The sequence below is a fragment of the Gadus morhua genome, chromosome 11 (genome assembly GCF_902167405.1).
Source record: "Gadus morhua chromosome 11, gadMor3.0, whole genome shotgun sequence".
Taxonomy (NCBI): domain Eukaryota; kingdom Metazoa; phylum Chordata; class Actinopteri; order Gadiformes; family Gadidae; genus Gadus; species Gadus morhua.
In genome coordinates this window covers 17,327,734-17,346,886 of record NC_044058.1, presented here as the reverse complement: position 1 = coordinate 17,346,886, position 19,153 = coordinate 17,327,734, and the positions used below count along the sequence as shown (strand labels likewise).

The 19,153-nt window shown below is 42.9% G+C and overlaps 3 protein-coding genes across 6 annotated transcripts; 1 reads left to right on the top strand and 2 right to left on the bottom strand.

Annotated features, from left to right (window-relative positions):
- Window positions 1-445: 445 nt before the first annotated feature.
- stx12l (syntaxin 12, like) lies at window positions 446-6,225 on the bottom strand. Its single transcript, XM_030371615.1, has 10 exons — window positions 6,127-6,225; window positions 4,893-5,021; window positions 4,654-4,723; window positions 4,238-4,337; window positions 3,646-3,783; window positions 3,427-3,470; window positions 3,169-3,280; window positions 2,996-3,068; window positions 2,672-2,754; window positions 446-2,514 (listed from the first exon to the last, which is right to left on the bottom strand). The coding sequence occupies exons 2-10, from the start codon at window positions 4,990-4,992 to the stop codon at window positions 2,422-2,424; spliced, it is 813 nt and encodes a 270-aa protein (XP_030227475.1). The 5' UTR covers window positions 4,993-5,021; window positions 6,127-6,225; the 3' UTR covers window positions 446-2,421.
- A 547-nt stretch (window positions 6,226-6,772) lies between these two features.
- On the top strand, window positions 6,773-9,515 carry cnih4 (cornichon family member 4). The gene is made up of 5 exons (XM_030371614.1): window positions 6,773-6,877; window positions 7,402-7,470; window positions 7,612-7,724; window positions 8,081-8,221; window positions 8,305-9,515. Exons 1-5 carry the CDS (start codon window positions 6,809-6,811, stop codon window positions 8,330-8,332), a joined length of 420 nt encoding a protein of 139 aa, XP_030227474.1. The 5' UTR covers window positions 6,773-6,808; the 3' UTR covers window positions 8,333-9,515.
- A 156-nt stretch (window positions 9,516-9,671) lies between these two features.
- Window positions 9,672-18,786, bottom strand: wdr26a (WD repeat domain 26a). Of its 4 annotated transcripts, XR_003978657.1 has the most exons (15): window positions 18,098-18,786; window positions 17,603-17,702; window positions 17,345-17,401; window positions 16,925-17,061; window positions 16,498-16,595; window positions 15,432-15,588; window positions 14,773-14,911; window positions 14,545-14,685; window positions 14,162-14,281; window positions 13,809-13,954; window positions 13,534-13,612; window positions 13,181-13,310; window positions 12,480-12,674; window positions 12,220-12,371; window positions 9,672-12,084 (listed from the first exon to the last, which is right to left on the bottom strand). XR_003978657.1 is itself a non-coding variant. In XM_030371613.1 (14 exons), the coding sequence occupies exons 1-14, from the start codon at window positions 18,382-18,384 to the stop codon at window positions 12,075-12,077; spliced, it is 1,803 nt and encodes a 600-aa protein (XP_030227473.1). In that variant the 5' UTR covers window positions 18,385-18,786; the 3' UTR covers window positions 9,672-12,074. The 4 variants fall into 4 exon arrangements, 3 of the variants coding, with proteins under 3 accessions (XP_030227473.1, XP_030227471.1, XP_030227472.1); XM_030371613.1 differs by lacking the exon at window positions 12,220-12,371 and having other exon boundaries at window positions 12,473-12,674; XM_030371611.1 differs by having other exon boundaries at window positions 9,672-12,371.
- Window positions 18,787-19,153: the final 367 nt, after the last annotated feature.

The following is a 19,153-nucleotide window of genomic DNA, read 5'->3' as shown; positions in this document are numbered from 1 at the left end:
TTCTAATGGATGCTATTGAAAATATATAATTACTAGAAGCCGACTCCACTTTTGAAATAATAATACTTTTTAAAGGTTTCGTTCTTGTCCCCATGTATCCTGCTCAATGGTCTGAACAGTTTCATGTACTATTGGTGCACCATACTGCCTATTTTCAGAGAACGAATGATGATCATTTGTGGAGTTGTGGCTCTGTTATATAGTGCATACATTTGAGGTTACTATCAATGGCTGTGTGTCTGTTACAGCACAGAGGATAATATGATATACGTGGGTGATATTATCGATGTCCACTCAAGAAAAGGTTTACTAATTGAATCTATGTGGTCCAACTAAGTTGTAATGAGTTCTGCAACTTGGGTTTCTCCTCATTGGCTATCCTGCACATTAACTGGCCATGTTTTGATCGCCCTCTAGTGAACAAAGTAAGATATGACATCAAAAGCACTGTTCAGGCTTTACATTTATTTTATAAGACACAAGACATTGACAAACTGTTAAATATGGAATGACATTTTCTTATGTGGTACCAGTGGTAATGAAAAACATTTTCACACGCATGATATTCTCACTTTAGTACAGAAATCAAGTGAACATTTCTATAGTTTGACAAACTTGTGCAACATTGCATTCAATAAGGTAAAGCCTTAAATGTTATAATAGCTTATTCGATTTGTTTTACATATTATAATTCAGAGTATCCAGCAGTGAGATGTTTGAGAGACACAGCCTGCCAATATATCCAAATAATTTGGGGGGCTGCGCATCAGTGGTTGGGGCGTTGTAACCCTAGCTGCAAGGTTCTAGTCTGGTTCTCAATCCCCAAGGTCTTCCAGCTACCAGACAGAATCCTTGATAAGGTGCCTAACCTCTACCTGCTCATTCATTCATTCACTGTACAACCCAAAGAACAAGGAGTGCACAAGTTGGTTCATATTTGTGGTGCGACCCAAAACAGAAACCCTGCAAAGCCCACAGAGCACGGACGAAGCGAGACTTTGTTCTTTCGCTTGCTATGAATATAGGAGCCCAGTGTTTCCCCCAGCACTGTGTTGTTAAGGCGGCTTTAACAACAATAGGGCCCCGCCTTGACTACCAATGCATTAACAAAGTAGAAAACTCTCGTAGGGAAAGAAAACATACCTCCATCAGGTGTAGAAAATAAAGATTAATAACGCATCAGTAATACTGTTCACAACAATGGTCGTGCCATAAAGCTTTTTGAATTGATTTGAAACGGAGACAGCCCCCCCCCCACCCCCCTCCCTGACCACCTTGACTAAGACATTTACTGGGGGAAACACTGGAGTCTATTTTGGACAAAAGATTCCAAGATCATTTCATGTCTGTCCTGACACGGCTGTGTGCTTTGGGCTTGAGATGCTTTGGATAAAAGCAATCTGCTAAACACAAAACTAGTATAATAGCAGTCAACTTGAGTACACACTTATGCACTCATGCAGACACGGCCAGAGATAAAGAAAATATGTACCCTTGAAATGCATAACTGGTCGACCATGGACCCTATACCAAACAGATATGTTAAATCCAAGAGGACTACGAGAACAACCCTTCCTGAACATCACCATTTTTTACTTAAATGCCAAATTACACTTCTGCATAAGCACGGATGTGAGGATCAGCAAAGATCCACGCCGCTATCATAGACCTGTACACACCCCTTTGGCCGGTCCAAGTCCTACCCATACGCAAAGATCTGCAGTCATCCCAGAGGTCAGCATCATCCCAACCTGTCTCTCTGGAGGTGGCCGTCAACTAATCATTGATTGCTCGGGCAGGGAACTGGCATAGTGTCTTCGATCTGTTTTCCACAGCCAGACACAAGAATAAAATGGATGCACCGGGCCAAATCACGGTATATGTGTTTGTTGAGATACACCAACCGCTTTTTGGTGTACATTTAAATAAATTTAAAACAACTTATTTTGACGTGAATGTATTGCGTTTACATATTTTCAATGGAGAAGACTTGGGTTCACAATCCGGATTCCAGATTTGATTGTTGTTTTATATACATCTAGGTTCTGATGGCTATGCTGCTCCCTTGCTTGCATGTTAACGCGATGTACCATGCCTCCGAGTAGCAACATGGATCTTGGCATACACAGGGCTTCACTCGACTGGTCAAGGATTCACAGGCTAGGGTATAGTGCAGTCACCATTTTGGGGGTTTGTTGAAAACAATTCCTCATTTTACGTGCTTGATTAAAAAGAGACATATACTCACACACACACACACAACTAACTTCACATTCTGAATCATCGTACCGAGAGGTACAAATGAAAGTCACACAGACGCTCACGTCATCAGACACACAACTACAGCAATGCGCACACTCACTGGAAGCCATTTTAAGTCCTCAGTAGAACACTCGACTCCTTTTCTCCACTTTAGTGGTCTCATCTGAGCGCTTGCCAGATGATGATGCTCAGTATGGTGAGAACCAGGGACAACACCATGGCAAGAATGCACTTCCTCTTGCGAGACTTCCTCTGAAAAGGGAGCAAAGGCATAATTCATGTTGTTCAATTCTTTATCAAAGCACAGAACAAAACAAAGAACATTTCAGGCAATTTGACGGTACAAAGGAAGCAAACATCATCATAATCCTCCTCATCATCAAATACATGCATACATAAAGCATGTTACCTGGTAACCGGCAGCTCTTTGGAGCTGAGTAGCTCCTCTGTCAACATGGACCTCTGCACTCTCAACATTTGCCTCAATGCTGTCTGTGTTTGGATGAAACCGACATAGACACCAAATTCAGAGGAGGTGACAGTTAAAGCTATAAATGAACACAGTGTCAGATCTGTAGCTCACTTGGACGTTCTTTGAGGCATGCAATATGGTTTAAAAACTAGGTACTTGGTATGGCAGGGCTACGTTACAGGAATACGTTCATAGTGTGCTTCCCTAAAAAGGGTAATATTGATATGAATGATCTCCCTGTGTGCATGTCACAAAGCTCACCTATGATTTCTCCCTGATCATGGATCATCAGAGCCAGGTCCTTAAAGATTTGGTTCACATCCATAATATCCGCCTGGGGGGATTAGAGCAAGGAAAACCAGAGATGAAGGTTCACTGATCCAAACCCTCCCTCATGAGGTATTGGTACTACAAGCAGCGATGTGGAGCCTTACCTCCAGCTGCCTGATGTTGGTCTCTCTGTCCTTGATGATCTCCAGGTCCTCCTCGGTGATGGGGGCCTGTTCTGTCTGAACCTGGTCCTGCTGGGCCGAGTCTTCATCATCCCTAATGAACATTATGAGGCCATGTTCAATGTTAATAAAATCGAGGTAGGCCTACAATCACACAGCATCGATATTTTTACATCACTTAACGCAAATTATTAAGGCCAATTGACTATGACATATTCCGGTAGACTGAAGAATACATACTTTTCGAACGTAACCAGCTGTTCTTCAACATTGCAACCATCTCCCTGTGGGATATTGGCAGAAAAGGGGAGTTTGCATCAATTCTCTTTGGAAGAATGCCCATGCCCTGGGCATGGGCACAAATTGTATACAAATTGTGCAGGAAGCTAGACTATAATTAAATTTGGACGTATTGACCAACTGCATTCATATATTTTTTCGAGGAAACGTGGGATTCACCATAAGCCGCGAGCCTGCCCTGGCCCTAGCTACTGTCTCTCTCTGCTTCTCTGCCGCACGTCTTTGGATCGTCTGGAAGTTGTTGAGCGCAGTGGAGAAGTCATTCATCAGACGCTCCTTCTGGATCTTTTGCTGTCTCTGTAAAGAGGAAAGAATAATAGTACATAGATAAGTGATGCATGGTTATAGCACAGCATTGTGAAATACTTGACCCTGATTGGTCATTTACGTTCCTAGGGTAAGCATTATATTCAATAATGGAACACCTTTGCTTTTTTAACAGTTCTGACGTTATAGATTAAAATAAATAAATATATATAATATATAAAATACTCTGATAATGGTCTTATTATTGGAAAAACGGGACGCCATGGAGAGGTATGTTCCTGACTTAACTGTGTTCACTTCTAAGAAGTGCATAAGACTGTATCAAACATCTGCCAATAGATGATGACATGGACTACAGAGCCCACAGCAAACCTCATTTTATCTGCACGCTTCGTATAAGGACTCAAGTTTATTTTGCTGTGAAATTCCGAAACATTCTTTTGCTTGCAGGTGTCTAGCTTGGAACACAGGAAAACATCCTGACCTGTTCGGATGGAGAGAGAGGTTGCGGGAAGGATCCCAGCTCTTTCAGATGCTTGTTGGTTTCTTTAGCCAGCTGGTTTGTATAGTGCTGTAGCTGTTGTCTACATAGGAGTTATGAATATAATAATGATAAAGAAGAATTGATACGATACTGACACTTCTGAACTTTTACATAACAAACAGATAGCACAAGTCAGAAGTGTATAGTGTACAAAAAGTATAGTGTGTAGTGTAAGAAAATGGTGTCCAAGGCTTTTACATATTTTTTTGTATCCCAATAAGTCACTCATTTTAATAGGTAAAACACAAAGACACACAAAAACAAAGCATTTAAAATGATCAGTAGCTTTCATCAATAATATATTTTTTGCGTACATTGCCTAAATGTCTGGCTGGTTACAATGAGTTAATACTTACAGTCTGTCCTGTAGCTCTGGGGTTTCCTTGCCAGAACCCATCTGGTATAATAGGCTCATAATCTGGCCAGCTGCGTACAAAACAAGCATTAGACGTGGCAGAAGTGAAACATTAAGTCCTGCTTTGACATTAGAAGGTGCCGTGCATATTGTGTGTGTGTGTGCGTGCGTGCGTGCGTGCGTGCGTGCGTGCGTGCGTGCGTGCGTGCGTGCGTGCGTGCGTGCGTGCGTGCGGCTTACTGTTCTGTGTGATTTTCTGGATGTTGCTGCTGCATGTCTGGGTGAGGTTGCTGAGGTCCCGGGTCTGGGACCGGTAGCTGTCCACTCTGCCGTACGACATGCTTGCGGTTGATGTTGTGTTGGGTCAGCCTGGAGGGGACAATATGTGAGAGTTTTTAATGATCCGTTTGTTATATTTGTCAGAGAGAAAAATATATTGCCCAGGGATTGTTGAGAGAATTTGGAATTAGAATAAAATAAGTAGGTCTATTGAAGGTCTATATTCTAAAATAATTGAACCAATATAAAGAATTGTTAATGCTTTTGCATTGATTTTCTTGGTGATCTAGGAGCAGTTTCACAGAGTATATAGAGCAACTCCACTGTTGCCTTGGTGAAGGACAGTGGCCGGAGCTCAAGCCCAACCTGCATGTTGACTATTTTAAGCTGGGAAGAAAACTATACAGAATATTTGATTTGAGTGTTTCATTAAACTGATATCCCATGTTTAAATCAATGTTCATAACAGTGTATCACTCAAGTGGGCCACAATAAACCTTGGAACATTATAGGCTATGACTGTGATGGCAGTCAACTTATTTTTAGACACCAATGAGGTTAATTCACACCAACAACACATCACAATGTTGATGAGTGTGATTGGACAAGGTATTATGAGACATGGGTCGAGGTAAGATCGGACATGACGCTATCATTCATCACGGCGCATGATGTATAAACAAAACAAGAGCGATGAGCAGCAACAGTGACCAATGTGATAAGTAAACTGATATCACGTGTCCTCCTGACAGACACAACAGAACGGGACGCTGACGAGATACGCCCTCAACCCCACTAGTTGCAGAACAAATCGCTTGAATGTCAAATTATTAATTAACGAAAGGCATCTCTTCTCTTAAGGCAATTGTGACGTACAATGCAAAATAGAAATAGGCTTAATTTGAAATGCATGATGCTATAAGGCGGATCAGTTTCACACATATAGGCCTACCTATTTAAGTAAAAACCTAACAAAGAAACGAGTATAAAAAAATAATCGAAGGCATTATCCAATAAATTATACACCGGTGACACATTTCTGCAGTACTTATAGGGTTTATTGCGCCGTGGTTTCAGCCTATGAGTCGCAGCCTATTTCTACTCGTGTTTCCTGGGACGGATCACGCCGCATAATGAAGCTATTCAAGATAACACATTTATATGGCATGTAACGCATAAAAAAAGATGCTCTTACTTTACAATAGTGCTGTCTGTGGCGTGTCGCTCCCAATATTTATGTCGGATTTAGATTTGTTCGCATTGACCCAGCCCATGTGCGACGTCACACGTTTAAAACGGTTAATCCGACGTGAGCACGTGATTGGCGCTCCCATGGCGCCACATCATCATCATCATCATCTTCATCATAATCATCGACCTTTGATAAAAATAGATTTCCTTATCCCAATAAATGTTGAATATGTGTATACTTGTGCATAATGTGCATAATCTGGCCTTTAATGCAGCATTGGCCAGAGAAAGGAAGAGGGGACATGTTGCTATATGAGATGGACGTGTATGATGCCTACTACATCACTTTCTCACTCCTTGAAGTCCAAACTACTGTACATGACCAAGCAAATTCAACTAAAACATCCTCTAAGAGCAATTGAGAGAGAAAATGGCTGTAAATAGCACTGGACCCTCTTAATACACAACCATGAAATAGACCGGGTTAACATAATAATGATGTGTATTCATCAACCAGTAGAAGGGTGCTTGATTTATTATGTGAAAAGTACCACATTTCATTTAATTATATTTGGATACAATGTGTTCAGGTCAATGAAGAACGCTAGGAGGCGTAACCACTATCTTTTTGCCATGCCCATACACCCCGCCGGAAGTGATGACAAATCACAGGAAAAAGGCGGAAAATGGAGGCGGCGGTGTTTATCGTGTCGCTGGTCGACTGTTGTGCATTGATTTTTCTGTCTGTGTACTTTGTATCCTTTTCCTGTGTGTGTGTCTGTGCAGCGTTTCAACCCGTTTTAATATAAAACAGCCAGCAAATCCATGCATTACATGGATTATTCTCTAGCGGACTAGAAAAGCAGTCGTGTAGCTTCCGGTTAGCCGCTGAGCTACAAGTGTCAACAAGCTGAGGAGTCTCCTTCCGATGTGTTCCATTCTTAACTAAACTTGCCATTCTTAACTAAAATAGATTAACCAATTCCTCAGGGCTCAAATTTTCCACAAGCTGATACAAGCCATCATTGACTTAATTACATGAACAGAGAGGTGCATCTAGGGAGACATGAAGCATTTCTTCTTGTTTTCAGGTCATGCAGACCGTAGGCAGTTATCTTAACATATCTGATGGCTACTTGTGTAGTACATGATTCAGAGCGCACAGCGACTTCTGTCCTTCACCTTCAGCATTAATTCTTCTCATGATTTTAGAAATATCACATGACTTGTGCAACTATAATATGAATATAACTATGTTGTACCTTAACTCGATGTCCAGATTATAACCCTGTCTGATTTAGAATGTGACTACATTAATGCCAGAGCTTGCTGCTCCAAACTGAACAAAGTAAGTCCCCACTTCCTATATTGTTTCTTGCAGTCAGTTGCATTTGATACTGATATAGTAGTACGTGACTTTTCCCTTATTGAAGCTTTGTTTGTCAATAGCTTGAACCCATTTCAACATACTTTTTTTTTTTTTACACAGTGGGTAATACCCGAGTTGATTGGCCAAACACTAACGACTGTGATGATGATGGTGTCTATGCACTGGTTCATCCTTATCCTCAACCTGCCTGTAGCTGCATGGGATCTCTACAGGTAATCCACTTACACTCATGAATATTCTGTTATGTTTTGTTTTTTAAAGGCATCTAGTTATGGTTAGGATTCAGCACAATTTGGGATCCAGCAGTCCTACTATGTTATAGCAGAACCTGTAGGGGGTGGCCGCACAGAGCCTGGGCCGAGAAACCAGGACTGCAAGGGGCGGAGTTACGCCATTTGAGGTTGTCGACCTCTGTCTTTAGTTATCTGAAGTCTGATGTGTTAAACTACACCAAACAAGGTTCCATCCAATGTGTGGGACTATGATTCAGCCCAATACATTTTTGAACCATGTGTAGCCTTGCCCTGCAGGCATTTGACGATGTCCTATATCCATGTTTAAATTGCAGGTATGTAAAGGTGCCATTGGGTAATATGGGGGTCTTTGACCCGACTGAGATCCACAACAGGGGGCAACTGAAGTCCCACATGAAGGAGGCGATGATTAAACTCGGCTTCCACTTGCTCTGCTTCTTCATTTATTTGTACAGGTGAGAATAGCACTCATTTAGCTTAATGCATGTCAGATTTACAACAGCCTTTGTTCTCATCTTGGTCACTCTTTCCTTCTCAGCATGATCCTGGCACTAATCAACGATTGACCTCTGTGGGAAGCCTCCTGAAAAACGCTGCCCAATGCCTCGTTATCATGGGTTTTGAAGATTAGTCTGGTCCTGTATGCATAGAACATTGCACAAAACGGTTTCCCTGAACCACAACAACTCTGCAGTTCAGTTTGTAAGGGGTTGGTATTGGTTATTAGGTTTGCAGGCCACTGATTCTGTTCTGACAAGCTCTATGCATACAAGCCCTTAGTTAAGGTCAGAGCAGCATCACGCACCACCACTGGAACTCTTAGGATTTCCCAGCCTTCCCCCCTAAAGAAAATTACGATGGCCCATGAATCTGAATCATGCCTGTTTGTTAATGTTTTGACAGGCATTTGGCTGCCTGTATTATTTTGGTTGGATGTTTTTCTTCTTTTTGCAGGCACGCTGGTGAGCTGCATATTTAATGCACTGGTAAATGTGACTGTGGTTATCCAAAGCATTGCTTGCACTGTTAACCTCGGCAGTGGGTGACAATCACATCAGTTTATTCCTTTCACCATGAAACCCTTGTCTCCAACCTATCCCGTTGTCTGTCTAGCATGTTTTCAATGAAAATCCTTTTTTTTTTAGATCTTTTAACATTCTTTATTGTTTGCCATGGTTTAATAATAATAGGGGAAATGTGTCATTACTTACTGCAGCAAGTCAATCTGAAAGTAATGGGGGCAGATTTACAAAATTAATTACTTTTTTACCCATATGGTTTGTTATTTAAATTCTTTTTTTATATACAGGAAAGAAGTTGTTCAGTGTATGGAGCGGTTTCTACACTATGAATATAGTGAGGCTATATAGTGGGTTGACGTAAAGGCTTTCCGAATGACCTGATTATAATCAAACGGTGTGGGTGAATGTGAATGTCTTCAAATCCCAATCATTGGCAGATTCATCTGACATTCAAAGGTTTCTCAGGGGAATACACATCCAATTAAGAAAAAACTTAAATGCACTCCAGTGTTTTCTTATGGACTCATTAGTGACCTTGGGAGTTTGAAATAGAATCTACACGCTAAGCATCAGTATTCACAGACCTGCGGGTGTTTTGTTGAGAGACTATAACTGACTGCTTGAACTGATCTGCAGTGTTCTTCAATTGTTCAAGTTCATTCCCATTTGTAATTGGCTCACAACGGTTCACCATTTGGAGTTTAATAAATTTGAATGTGAGATTGAATCGTTTTGTTTGATTTATATGTTCAAACAGATGCAGCCTGCCAATTAGAGCGGAGTGATTGTGAAATTCATGACCACTCAAAATGGCATGTGCATTCAAAACCCTAAATGGATAGTCGGATGGCACCGTCGACCAACACAACGAGTGGACACTTAATTATGTGTTTTTAACACACTTTAAAACCCTGAATGCTTTATTGAAAATATGCATACATAACACTTCTCCTACACAATACGTAACAGTACAATCATTTAATTAATACATTTAAATGTAAAATGAATTCTTGCAAACCTGACCACGAATGTCATTTTTTAAGCTTTTGCCAATAACGCTTACCACAAAGGAAAGAAAAAACACATGTAGCCCCCAAATTATTCTAAAATAAACATAAAAAGAAACCTTGCATAAGCACAACCTAGTACACCATATCTGTGATTCTTTTAGTGTTTGATATTGTATGCAGGTACGTCTACCTTTTGTGTGTACCACTAATGTGTGTAATGTTCAGTGACAGATTGCTGGTGGCTCGTATGCCCTCTGAGCAGGCACATTTTCTAATGCAGTGAAGATCTGCCTGCAACAGCAGCAGCCTCATAATACATGCCATAACATAGAAATATACAGCACATACTACAAAGAACACCATAACTGGTAGGGCTGTGGGTCTCAATCTCCTAAGGGACCCACTTTGTACAAATTCATATATAGGAATGACACACGTGTACCAAATGTGCAATGTGATCAACTGATGCTATTTAACTCCACCTGAGTGGAGACGATGACTGATGAAATGAATGTGGCCATCTAAATGTGATAAAGATTTCAATACATTATATTAGTTTAACACAGACATCTTGTGATTAAAAATACAAATAAAAACCTGTAAATGAGGAGAACGAGAAAGACACAAGCAAAATCAAAAGATGTTGTTGGAGGAAGGGCACACATACACACTCACCGAAGGCAAGGAGAAAGTGTCAGGGGTGATGATGACGAGGGAAGTACTATGGCTCACAAACAGACCAGGATGACAAAACAGCATTATCATAAATAGCCAACCCCACAGTGCAGAGGGTAAGGTTAACAGCCGAGTAAAAACAGATCATCCTTTTCCAATTATAGCTCTTTTTATATTCCACGACGACAGCGACAGCTCCTAAATAACTCTTAGAAGGAAGCTAAACCCACTGTACATGCTTCAACAGGTATATCACAGACATACAACACTGCTGTAAAACACGGCGGATCCGCTCACCTAATCTCGGATCCAGAACTTCAACTATGCTATAGCCGGACTTCTGGGGGGAAACTGTACAACACCTGGGCCCGAACCCAGAGAGGGTGAGGGCCGGTGTTTCATGTGTTTAACGGAGCTATTCTTCCAAAGGGAAACTCATCAGGGGGCAAGAAACAAATGTATTCCTCCAGTAGCCAGTACACTACACAGGTTCGATCTTTAAACTTTCCAGACACTTTGTCTAAGGAGGTTGGTGTCTGGACAGGACATTTTAGCTTGTCCGACAACCAGTTGGCAGATAAGATGAGTTTGCTGCAGAGTTTGTGTTCACTGTTGTCCAAGGAGGGATACGACAACAACGATTCTTTCGTTGAAGTTATCAATCCTCTTCTAGATCCGAGATCAATGTTCAGCCATATCACGTTTGTTGTGTTTCCGCTGGTAAGGTTGTTTCCAGTAGTGATCCATTTCATGTAGTCCATGGCTGCAAATCCCAGCATCGAGCAACATGATTGGTTGTAATAAATTTGAGGCAAAAGAAAGTGGAATGACCCGTTAACCCAGATTGGAGCTCTTCTGCAGATTTGTTATACCTTATACTCACGTTAACTCCCCCAACCCCAGCCCCAATCCCCTTCAAAAAAAAGAATGCTAAATCACACATAATTCAACAAATGACTAGGGTTAAAATGCACAAAAACATTAAAATAAGGTTTTCAACGATTTTCTTCAGGGAGTATTACATCCAATTAAAATCTCTCTCTCCCGGTGGATAGAGGTTGGGGGAAAAGCCAGGATGGCCGTGCCATTGAGTCGCTGCCAGCGATGAATCTCAGAACAACAAATGAGGTTGCGACGAAAAAACACCGGCGCCACGCACTGCTACTCAGCAGCCAACGCAAACCACTCAAGGGATTAATCAGGAGAATAAATAATATCATCGATAATAAATAATTCTGAAAGGTGGATCGATGGTAGATGGGCGGTTCATTTAGAGGGAAAGGGTCCAAACGCCAGACAGGAGGTGGCGTCTGACGCCGTTTTTTAGATTCCTGCTTACCCAGGCTTCCGACTTGAATGGGCTTGACTCTTTCTTTTTGTTTTTCTTCTTGTACTTTTTGACATCTCCGTGTGATGTCACGGCCCAGCTAACAGCACCAGTGGCCCTGCCTCCGGGAGGCAGCTGTAAAAAAAAAAGAAAAAAAAAAGGTCTCTTAGCTTCAACAGAGTCTTTAACGGAGTCTCGACGCTCTCTCTCTACCCGTGACGTCAGGGGGGGAAAGCAGGTCCTCAAGATGGGTGCCAACCATCAGCTGTCCATGCTACTGCTTTCTGGAAAGGCAAAATGAGAGAGGTTAAAGCCCTTGCTCGACAACAATCAACCATTCCTGACCTTCAACGCAGTACTGTGCAATGGATTGAGAGAAATGTATAAAGCATGATACAAAAGTATGACAGGATAATCACTTAATTTCTTGGGTTGTTGGGAGTATTGTGGACTGCTTCAGATTGAAACAAGCAAAACCTGTTTGCCTCGTTTCATAATATCCAGGCGAGTGAAGAACTCGTTACGCAGCTTTCTCGATTTGCTTGCTGCTTATGCCATTTGCAAAAGAGTACTATAGCAGACACACACACACACACACACACAAACACGGATCAATCACAACAAGTGAATGATCCACTTGCTGTTTCTTAATTCAACAACAAGTGACTCCACCTCGCACCATTCGGCCCATCTGTGTCCTGGACGTCCTGGAAAGGGGCAGGCCCCCAGATCCGGACGGTCCCGTCGTCGGAGGCGCTGGCCAGCAGGCCCGGCACAACGGGGTTCCAGCTCACACAGTTGACGGTGCGCGTGTGGCCCGACAGCTCTGCGACGGGCAGCTCGCTGCGCCGGTGCCATATGTAAACTTTGTGGTCTGGGGAGAATTGGGAAAGGGGCAGGTTTTGATAACTTTGCATGCACTTTCCAACTTTCCATTTTGTTTTTAAGGGTCTTTAAAAGGATTTCCCCCCCCCCCCCCCCCCCCCCCCCCCGAGTCCAAACTCAATTCTGCATTAACCAACGGGCAGATGAATATTCCTAACGTGTTTGCAATCACACACAATAATGGGATGCATCGGCTGGGGACTTGAGCGAATTTGCTGGTAGAGACATCCCATTATTGTGCATAGTAGTGTCAGAAATGTATAAATAACGTGATTTACTTGAGCTGATTACATATTAAGCTTAAAAATGTGAAAGTGTCTAACAGTTTGGATAACGATTTTTTTATTTAATTTATATAAATAAATCTTATTAAGATAATGCCCTCTGTGAATGTGCTTGAATTGCTTTATGGACTACAAGAAGAGTGAGCATAATTACATCATTCTTTACAGTCAGTTTAGCTCCTGTTTAATCTGTAATTTCATTATTCCTTGCCTTCACTTCCACTGGCAATAAAGTCTTCATTGTGTCCTCCAAAGCAGGAGTGGATGGTGTAGAATCCTTGGGTCACACCTTGATACTTTCTCACAAGCACACGGTCCTGCAGGTCCCATAAGTGGACTCCCTGAAAACACAGAGCCACATAATACTGAAAGTCCTCACAAAACACTGAACAGCCTCCGTCTTGCAATGACTAGTGCAAGCCTTAAATTACCAAGAGCTTTGAGACATGATGTGGAAAGTAAACTCACACAAATTCTCTTTATGCACGCACGCACCCAGACCTAAAAACACATCTTTACACCCTCAGGCTCAGACGCAGACACAACGGCACGCTGCTCCCTCACCTGAGTAGCAACGTTCAGCAGTGCTAGCCTCCCGTTCTTGGAGACAGTGAAAGACATAACTGGATGGTCCTCTTGCACTCTGTAAAGTGATCAAATACACGTACAATTTGTCCATTAAAAACCACACAGACCGGCCAAACGGGAGCTGACGTGTAATGACACACAGGGAGCGAGCAGGGTGGGGGTGGCATTTTTTTGAGTTGTCGAGTTTGAAAACCCAGCGCTGTTCTGCTCCTGCCCTGGTGGAGGACTAGCAGCAGTCCAGAGAGACTCACATGTTTCTGTCCGTCAGGTCCTCAAAGTTGTAGGCGCGGATGCGCTGGTGCGTGTCGGACGCGAGCACGGTCCTGCCGTCGCCGAGGCACCACAGGCACTGGACACGCACGCCCTCCCACGAGTCCAGCAGGTTCCCATCCAGGTCCTGCTCACACCCAGACATGGGTTCGTTAGTGAAACACGAAATTTCGACAATTGAGTCTTAATGGTTGATCTCAACAAACTGGCCCAATTCCTTTCTGAAATAGGCAGACATGTATGTACTGTGCGTGTGACCCACACATTAGGGCCTTTGGGCATTTACAGCGTGTGGTGCGTCGTTGATAGTGTCTGTGGTGCGATCGACACTCACACACTGGTAGAACTGGCCTCTCTGGCCCCCCGTGACGAAGCGCTTGCCATCTGGATTCCAGGCAACGCTGGTCAGGCTGTCCTCGTGAGACTGGCTCATCTTGGTCCGCAGCTCCCCTGTCTGGACGAAGAAGACCACAGGCAAGGATAATTGAACTTGTCTGGTGTTATTGGGTTTTTAATGTTGAAAGTGATTCTTGGAGATACCACCATACTACTTGGAATACCAGCCTTAAGATGCACTTGCAACGTAAGGGGGGGAAGGAGCAAAGAGCCAGGCAACAGTCTCCCTTCTGCTCTGTCTCTTTACATCTCTCAGATCTGACCTACAGAAGCTCTAACCCGGTTTAAGACCATAGCCGATGTGTGTGCGCCATGAATTACCTGTACATTCCACAGCCAAAGCTCAGAGCAGTCATCCGGGCCACAAGCGATCAAGTAGACATCGTCGGGGCTCCACGCCAAGTAGGACACACCGTAAGCGTGTCCCTCCAGGGTCTTCAACAGTTTCAGCTGGTGGCTCTCCTGTTGGCAAACAACAACGAGCCATTGAGCACCCCTCTGTATCAGACGGTATGCCGGCCCATCGCTTGGTTTGAGTGAACGACTTACGGGGTCAACCTGCCATACGATCACTGTCGTGTCTTTGGATCCCGTGGCCAGCTTGGTGCCGTCGGTGGAGAACTTGCAGAACCACACCTCGTTGCAGTGCTCAGTGAGGACCTGCTGGGTGTAGCAGGGGAACTGTTTCCTGCAGAGGGAGAGTTGAGAATGACCTTGTTGGTTGCGGCAAAATAGACAGAAGCAGCTGTGGTTGAGTGAAGGCCAACGTGAAAAGAAATGGATTGAATTAGAAAATGTAGAAGTACTCTTGTCACAGAAATATGTCACTAAATGTTCTACTGTACATTATTTTCCAGTACAGGACACCCCTTCAGGCACATACAACTATCAACCAGATGTTTCCTTGACAATGCTAACCCAATACGCTGAAACCGCCAAGGAAGAATATGGTAATTTCAGCAGACTCAATTTGATTAAAAAACGATAACATTATAGAAGAAAGTAACTTATATTTAACCATTAGAGACCACCCCGTCATACATTTAACTCTGGTCGTGGTCTCGTCCCTATGTATTGGGGAGATTGTGTAGCACATGATTGAATGGAGTAGTAGGGTGCGGAAGGATATGGGTGAATGGAGAAGAGTGTGTGGGTAGGATATGAGTGAATGGAGCAGTGGGGTGCTGGAGAAGAATGGGAATCTTGACCTGCTGCAGGCGTGGTCGAGGAGCAGGGAGACGGAGTCCATGCCGCTGTCCATCTTAGTGTTGTGGTAGAGACAGCGTTCTCTCTGCAGCTCCACTGCCTGACGCAGCAGGTTCTGCAGCCTGCGGGGGGGAAGCATCACCGAGGGAGGCAGGTAGGCTGGACGGGGGAGGACAAGAAGGCCAAGCTTTAGGACAGACGCCAAGGGAGAAGCCCCCCTTGTTGTTTCCCTCCACACTGATTCAAATGAGTATGAAGGTTGGGACTTGCAGATTAAGCTTCGCCCACAATCTTCCAGGATGAGTCACATGAATTAGTTAAAAAATGAATGAGTTAAAAAAAGTTATAATCCTTCACTTTCAGTGATGGACAACAGAAACCCCTAACTTGTAATAATTATATAATAGTTATGTAAGGGTTATCTGGTTATAATTGTATCATAATCAGCCTGTTAAGCATCAGAAAATGAAGTTCGCTCAACAACGTCAACTGAATTTCAGTCTATCGATTTCCTTCTGTTGCTTCAAGCCGATTTAATGGTTAAAGTCTATTCTCTCTCTTGGCTAGGTAGCCAAGTTGGGGGACCCATTACCACACACTTGGATGATTGCGCCGGTTCAGCTGAATGAAGCTGAAGTGTTTCGGACTTCGAGGAAGTAATAACTGCATGCCACAGTAAGGGGATGATTCAGACCACACTGAATCGAGTTCATTAGCTAACTTTGAGCTGCATATTCTGTATATAATTGAGAAGTTATTTTGTATGTGTGAAGTGGATACATCCCTCTGTGATAGGTCATGGTTATTTAAAAAAATTTAAGATCCCGTTCTTGTTAGTTAATGCAACTTAATAAACTTAACTTAATTAGTTAATGCAACTTATAAACATTACAAATATAGGAATTTTTTACTCTTCCATATATTTTATATAAATGATGATCCAATGTGGCCACCGATAAATCATGAACTACATGAGATAGTTCCCCTATATGACTACATGGCAACCCCAGCTACAATGGCAGATAAGAATGGCCAGGATGAAGCCCTCCTAGCTCTCGCGTCACTCACTCTGTAGTTTGTCCAGCAGCTTCGTACGGGAGGGGCTGCCCTTGCCTTCCCACTCGGCTTTAGCTTTCAGGTCCTCAGCGTTGCTGCACATCAGGTATCTTCCAAAGGGAACACATGACACCATCAACATGAAATAAATACAAGATAATCTAGTGCAAAGTCCACAGACAGGCGGTCAGTGGAATCATTATCGAAAAGTCCAAAATGGAAAATTATATACAATCAATAAAACGATGTGTCACTAATTTTATTTTCTTCCACTTTGCAGCCACCCAAGACTGAGAGACGATACTAAATCGTAGTGTTTTTACAAGACTACTGCAGTTATTTGCATTCTCTTCCTTCCTGTGAGCTGTTTACGCGGGTTAACGAAGAAGGACAACAACAACGACCAGGAGAATAACCGTGCAGTGCTCGGACGACCTACCCGCTCAGGACGTGGATCCGCTCTGTGTTGTACTGCAGGGGCGTGAGCTCAGCCCGGAGAACCTGCAGGGCCTCCAGAACCTTGCCGTCCTCCAGGTACTCCAGATACTTCTGCTGCAGCAGCAGAAACTTCATACGCTGCGGACACAGGAAGCAAGGAGAACATAATAGGATCAAATTACAAAGACGACCTATGGGTTGTATGCGTTGATTATATATATATATATATATATATATATATATATATATATATATATATATATATATATATATATATATATATATATATATGTTTTGTCAGATGGTTTAACACATTCAACAATTTGTCGTTGAGTAAATATATTTGTTGTCAAACTTTATATGCAATGCATTTCTAACCAAACAGCTCTACAGAAGTGCAGGACGCTAGTAATGAACTTACCACGATTGCACTGGGAGAATGCATCAATGCCTTCAGCTCATTCAGGTCACTCTCAGCCTAAATAGAAGACAGCAGCAACAGCATCATGAGGAAAGGATTTAAGGAAGGTTACACCCTCCTCATGTCCTGACAATACAATAGGAGCATTTATGACTCACAATGTTCCCAAGAACAGGAACCATCCCATTTTAAAATAAAATTCATGAGCATAACTACTTTCTAACAAAATAAATATAAAACATTAAAAGCAGCTTCAACCTTGTCCCACTCTCCTTCCATGACGTGATTCCTGAACTTGGTGGCGGAGGGATGCTCCAGGCGACAGCCCGACTCCTGCATGAGCATGTCTACCGTTTGACTGCAGGGAGAAGGATGGTAGTAAATCGGAACTTTTCTATACGTGACATGTGGAAAAGCGAGTGACTCAGAGCAAGCTGTGCAGGATCGTTTTATCAGAGCAGATGGGACATTGTGTCACTGGCAATCTGCTGTATGCTGCTGTATGTGATGACAATGTGTGGATTTGAATAACTATTATTCAAAACATAAATAGGCAGATATTTTGAGAGTAAACGTAGACATTAATGACATGAACAAAGAAAAGTGTAATTGGATAATTCGATCTTTGAATTTACATTCATAAATTTACATTCATTGTCCTTGGAGGTGAGAATCATATCTAATTGAGGGAGGCAGGCAACACAGCCTTGGTGAGGGAGAATGACATAACGGCTGACTAAGCTGGAGACTCACTTCAGCCCCAGGTCGTGGAGATGCTGCCCTATTAGCCTGATGACGTCTTCCTCGGACTGCGAGAGACGCTTCTTCTTCTTCACGGTGGAATTGACGTCGTTGGCGTTGTTGGACTCCTCGGCTTGGTCCGACAGGCCGTTGTTGTCAGTAACAGAGTTTCCATTGTTTGTGACTGAGACGAGTCCATTGGCGTGAGCTCCCCCAGCGGACGACCCCTCGCCGTTCTGCGCACTGGAACGGCAGGACAGCTCTGAACCTGGGTCCTGTCCTGCCCCGTTGGCCTGCATGGTACTGGTGTATGTTATACGGGTGACAATATGCGGATCCAAAAGAACGGAAGGTACTACGGGGAAATGGGGAAACAGAGATCCCCAACTTAACAACCGAGAGGCCCACTGACCCAGTTGCAGCCCAGAGCTCCGCTACTCCTCGTAGGACCGAATCTCGGTCGTTTCTTCCGCGGTGCCCAACGACGTCCCACCGAGTCGGGGAATAAAGAAGCCTAGGCCAGAGTTATTTCGACAACCACATATTTGCCTGTATTTGGTTCGATTTCTGCTGTAAGTAGTGCCTTAATCGTATGTCGAGGTATAAAACCCCTTCGGACCGCTTAGCTCGTCTTGTTATTGTTGCTCTCAGACAGCTGCAGACCTGTTATGGGCTCGCTGCGCAGCGACGTCACCGGAAATTCCACTGGGTCTATTTTTCCGGGTAGAGACGCAAACTGTAGGGGGCGCCCTTTGTTTTGTTTCTGCATCAAGCATGGGCGGCATCTATCCTTTGGCACAAGGTAACTATATATATCTATATATATATAGATATATATATAGATATAGATATAGATATAGATATAGATATATAGATATAGATATAGATATAGATATATAGATATATAGATATAGATATATAGATATAGATACATTAAATATATTAAGTCGGCACAGATATATCAATGTCTTTATATCTCTCAAACTGACCCTTTTAAAAAGTATCTTAATTGGCATACTATTTTAGTTCCTTTTGCAGTCCTAATTATTATGCATTCATAAGACAGAG

What these genes read in the sequence shown, in the direction of transcription:
- stx12l (XM_030371615.1), bottom strand. Translation starts at nt 4,992, where the DNA reads ATGTCGTACGGCAGAGTGGACAGCTACCGGTCCCAGACCCGGGACCTC. An exon ending in CCAGAAAATCACACAGAACA is followed by an intron (nt 4,724 to 4,892) that starts GTAAGCCGCACG and finishes TTTTGTACGCAG; the next exon opens with CTGGCCAGATTATGAGCCTA. An exon ending in TGATCAGGGAGAAATCATAG is followed by an intron (nt 2,755 to 2,995) that starts GTGAGCTTTGTG and finishes ATCCAAACACAG; the next exon opens with ACAGCATTGAGGCAAATGTT.
- cnih4 (XM_030371614.1), top strand. Translation starts at nt 6,809, where the DNA reads ATGGAGGCGGCGGTGTTTATCGTGTCGCTGGTCGACTGTTGTGCATTG. An exon ending in TTTTTCTGTCTGTGTACTTT is followed by an intron (nt 6,878 to 7,401) that starts GTATCCTTTTCC and finishes CTCGATGTCCAG; the next exon opens with ATTATAACCCTGTCTGATTT. An exon ending in GCTGCATGGGATCTCTACAG is followed by an intron (nt 7,725 to 8,080) that starts GTAATCCACTTA and finishes TTTAAATTGCAG; the next exon opens with GTATGTAAAGGTGCCATTGG.
- wdr26a (XM_030371611.1), bottom strand. Translation starts at nt 18,384, where the DNA reads ATGCAGGCCAACGGGGCAGGACAGGACCCAGGTTCAGAGCTGTCCTGC. An exon ending in GCTGCTGGACAAACTACAGA is followed by an intron (nt 15,589 to 16,497) that starts GTGAGTGACGCG and finishes TCCCCCGTCCAG; the next exon opens with CCTACCTGCCTCCCTCGGTG. An exon ending in TCGTATGGCAGGTTGACCCC is followed by an intron (nt 14,686 to 14,772) that starts GTAAGTCGTTCA and finishes GTTTGCCAACAG; the next exon opens with GAGAGCCACCAGCTGAAACT.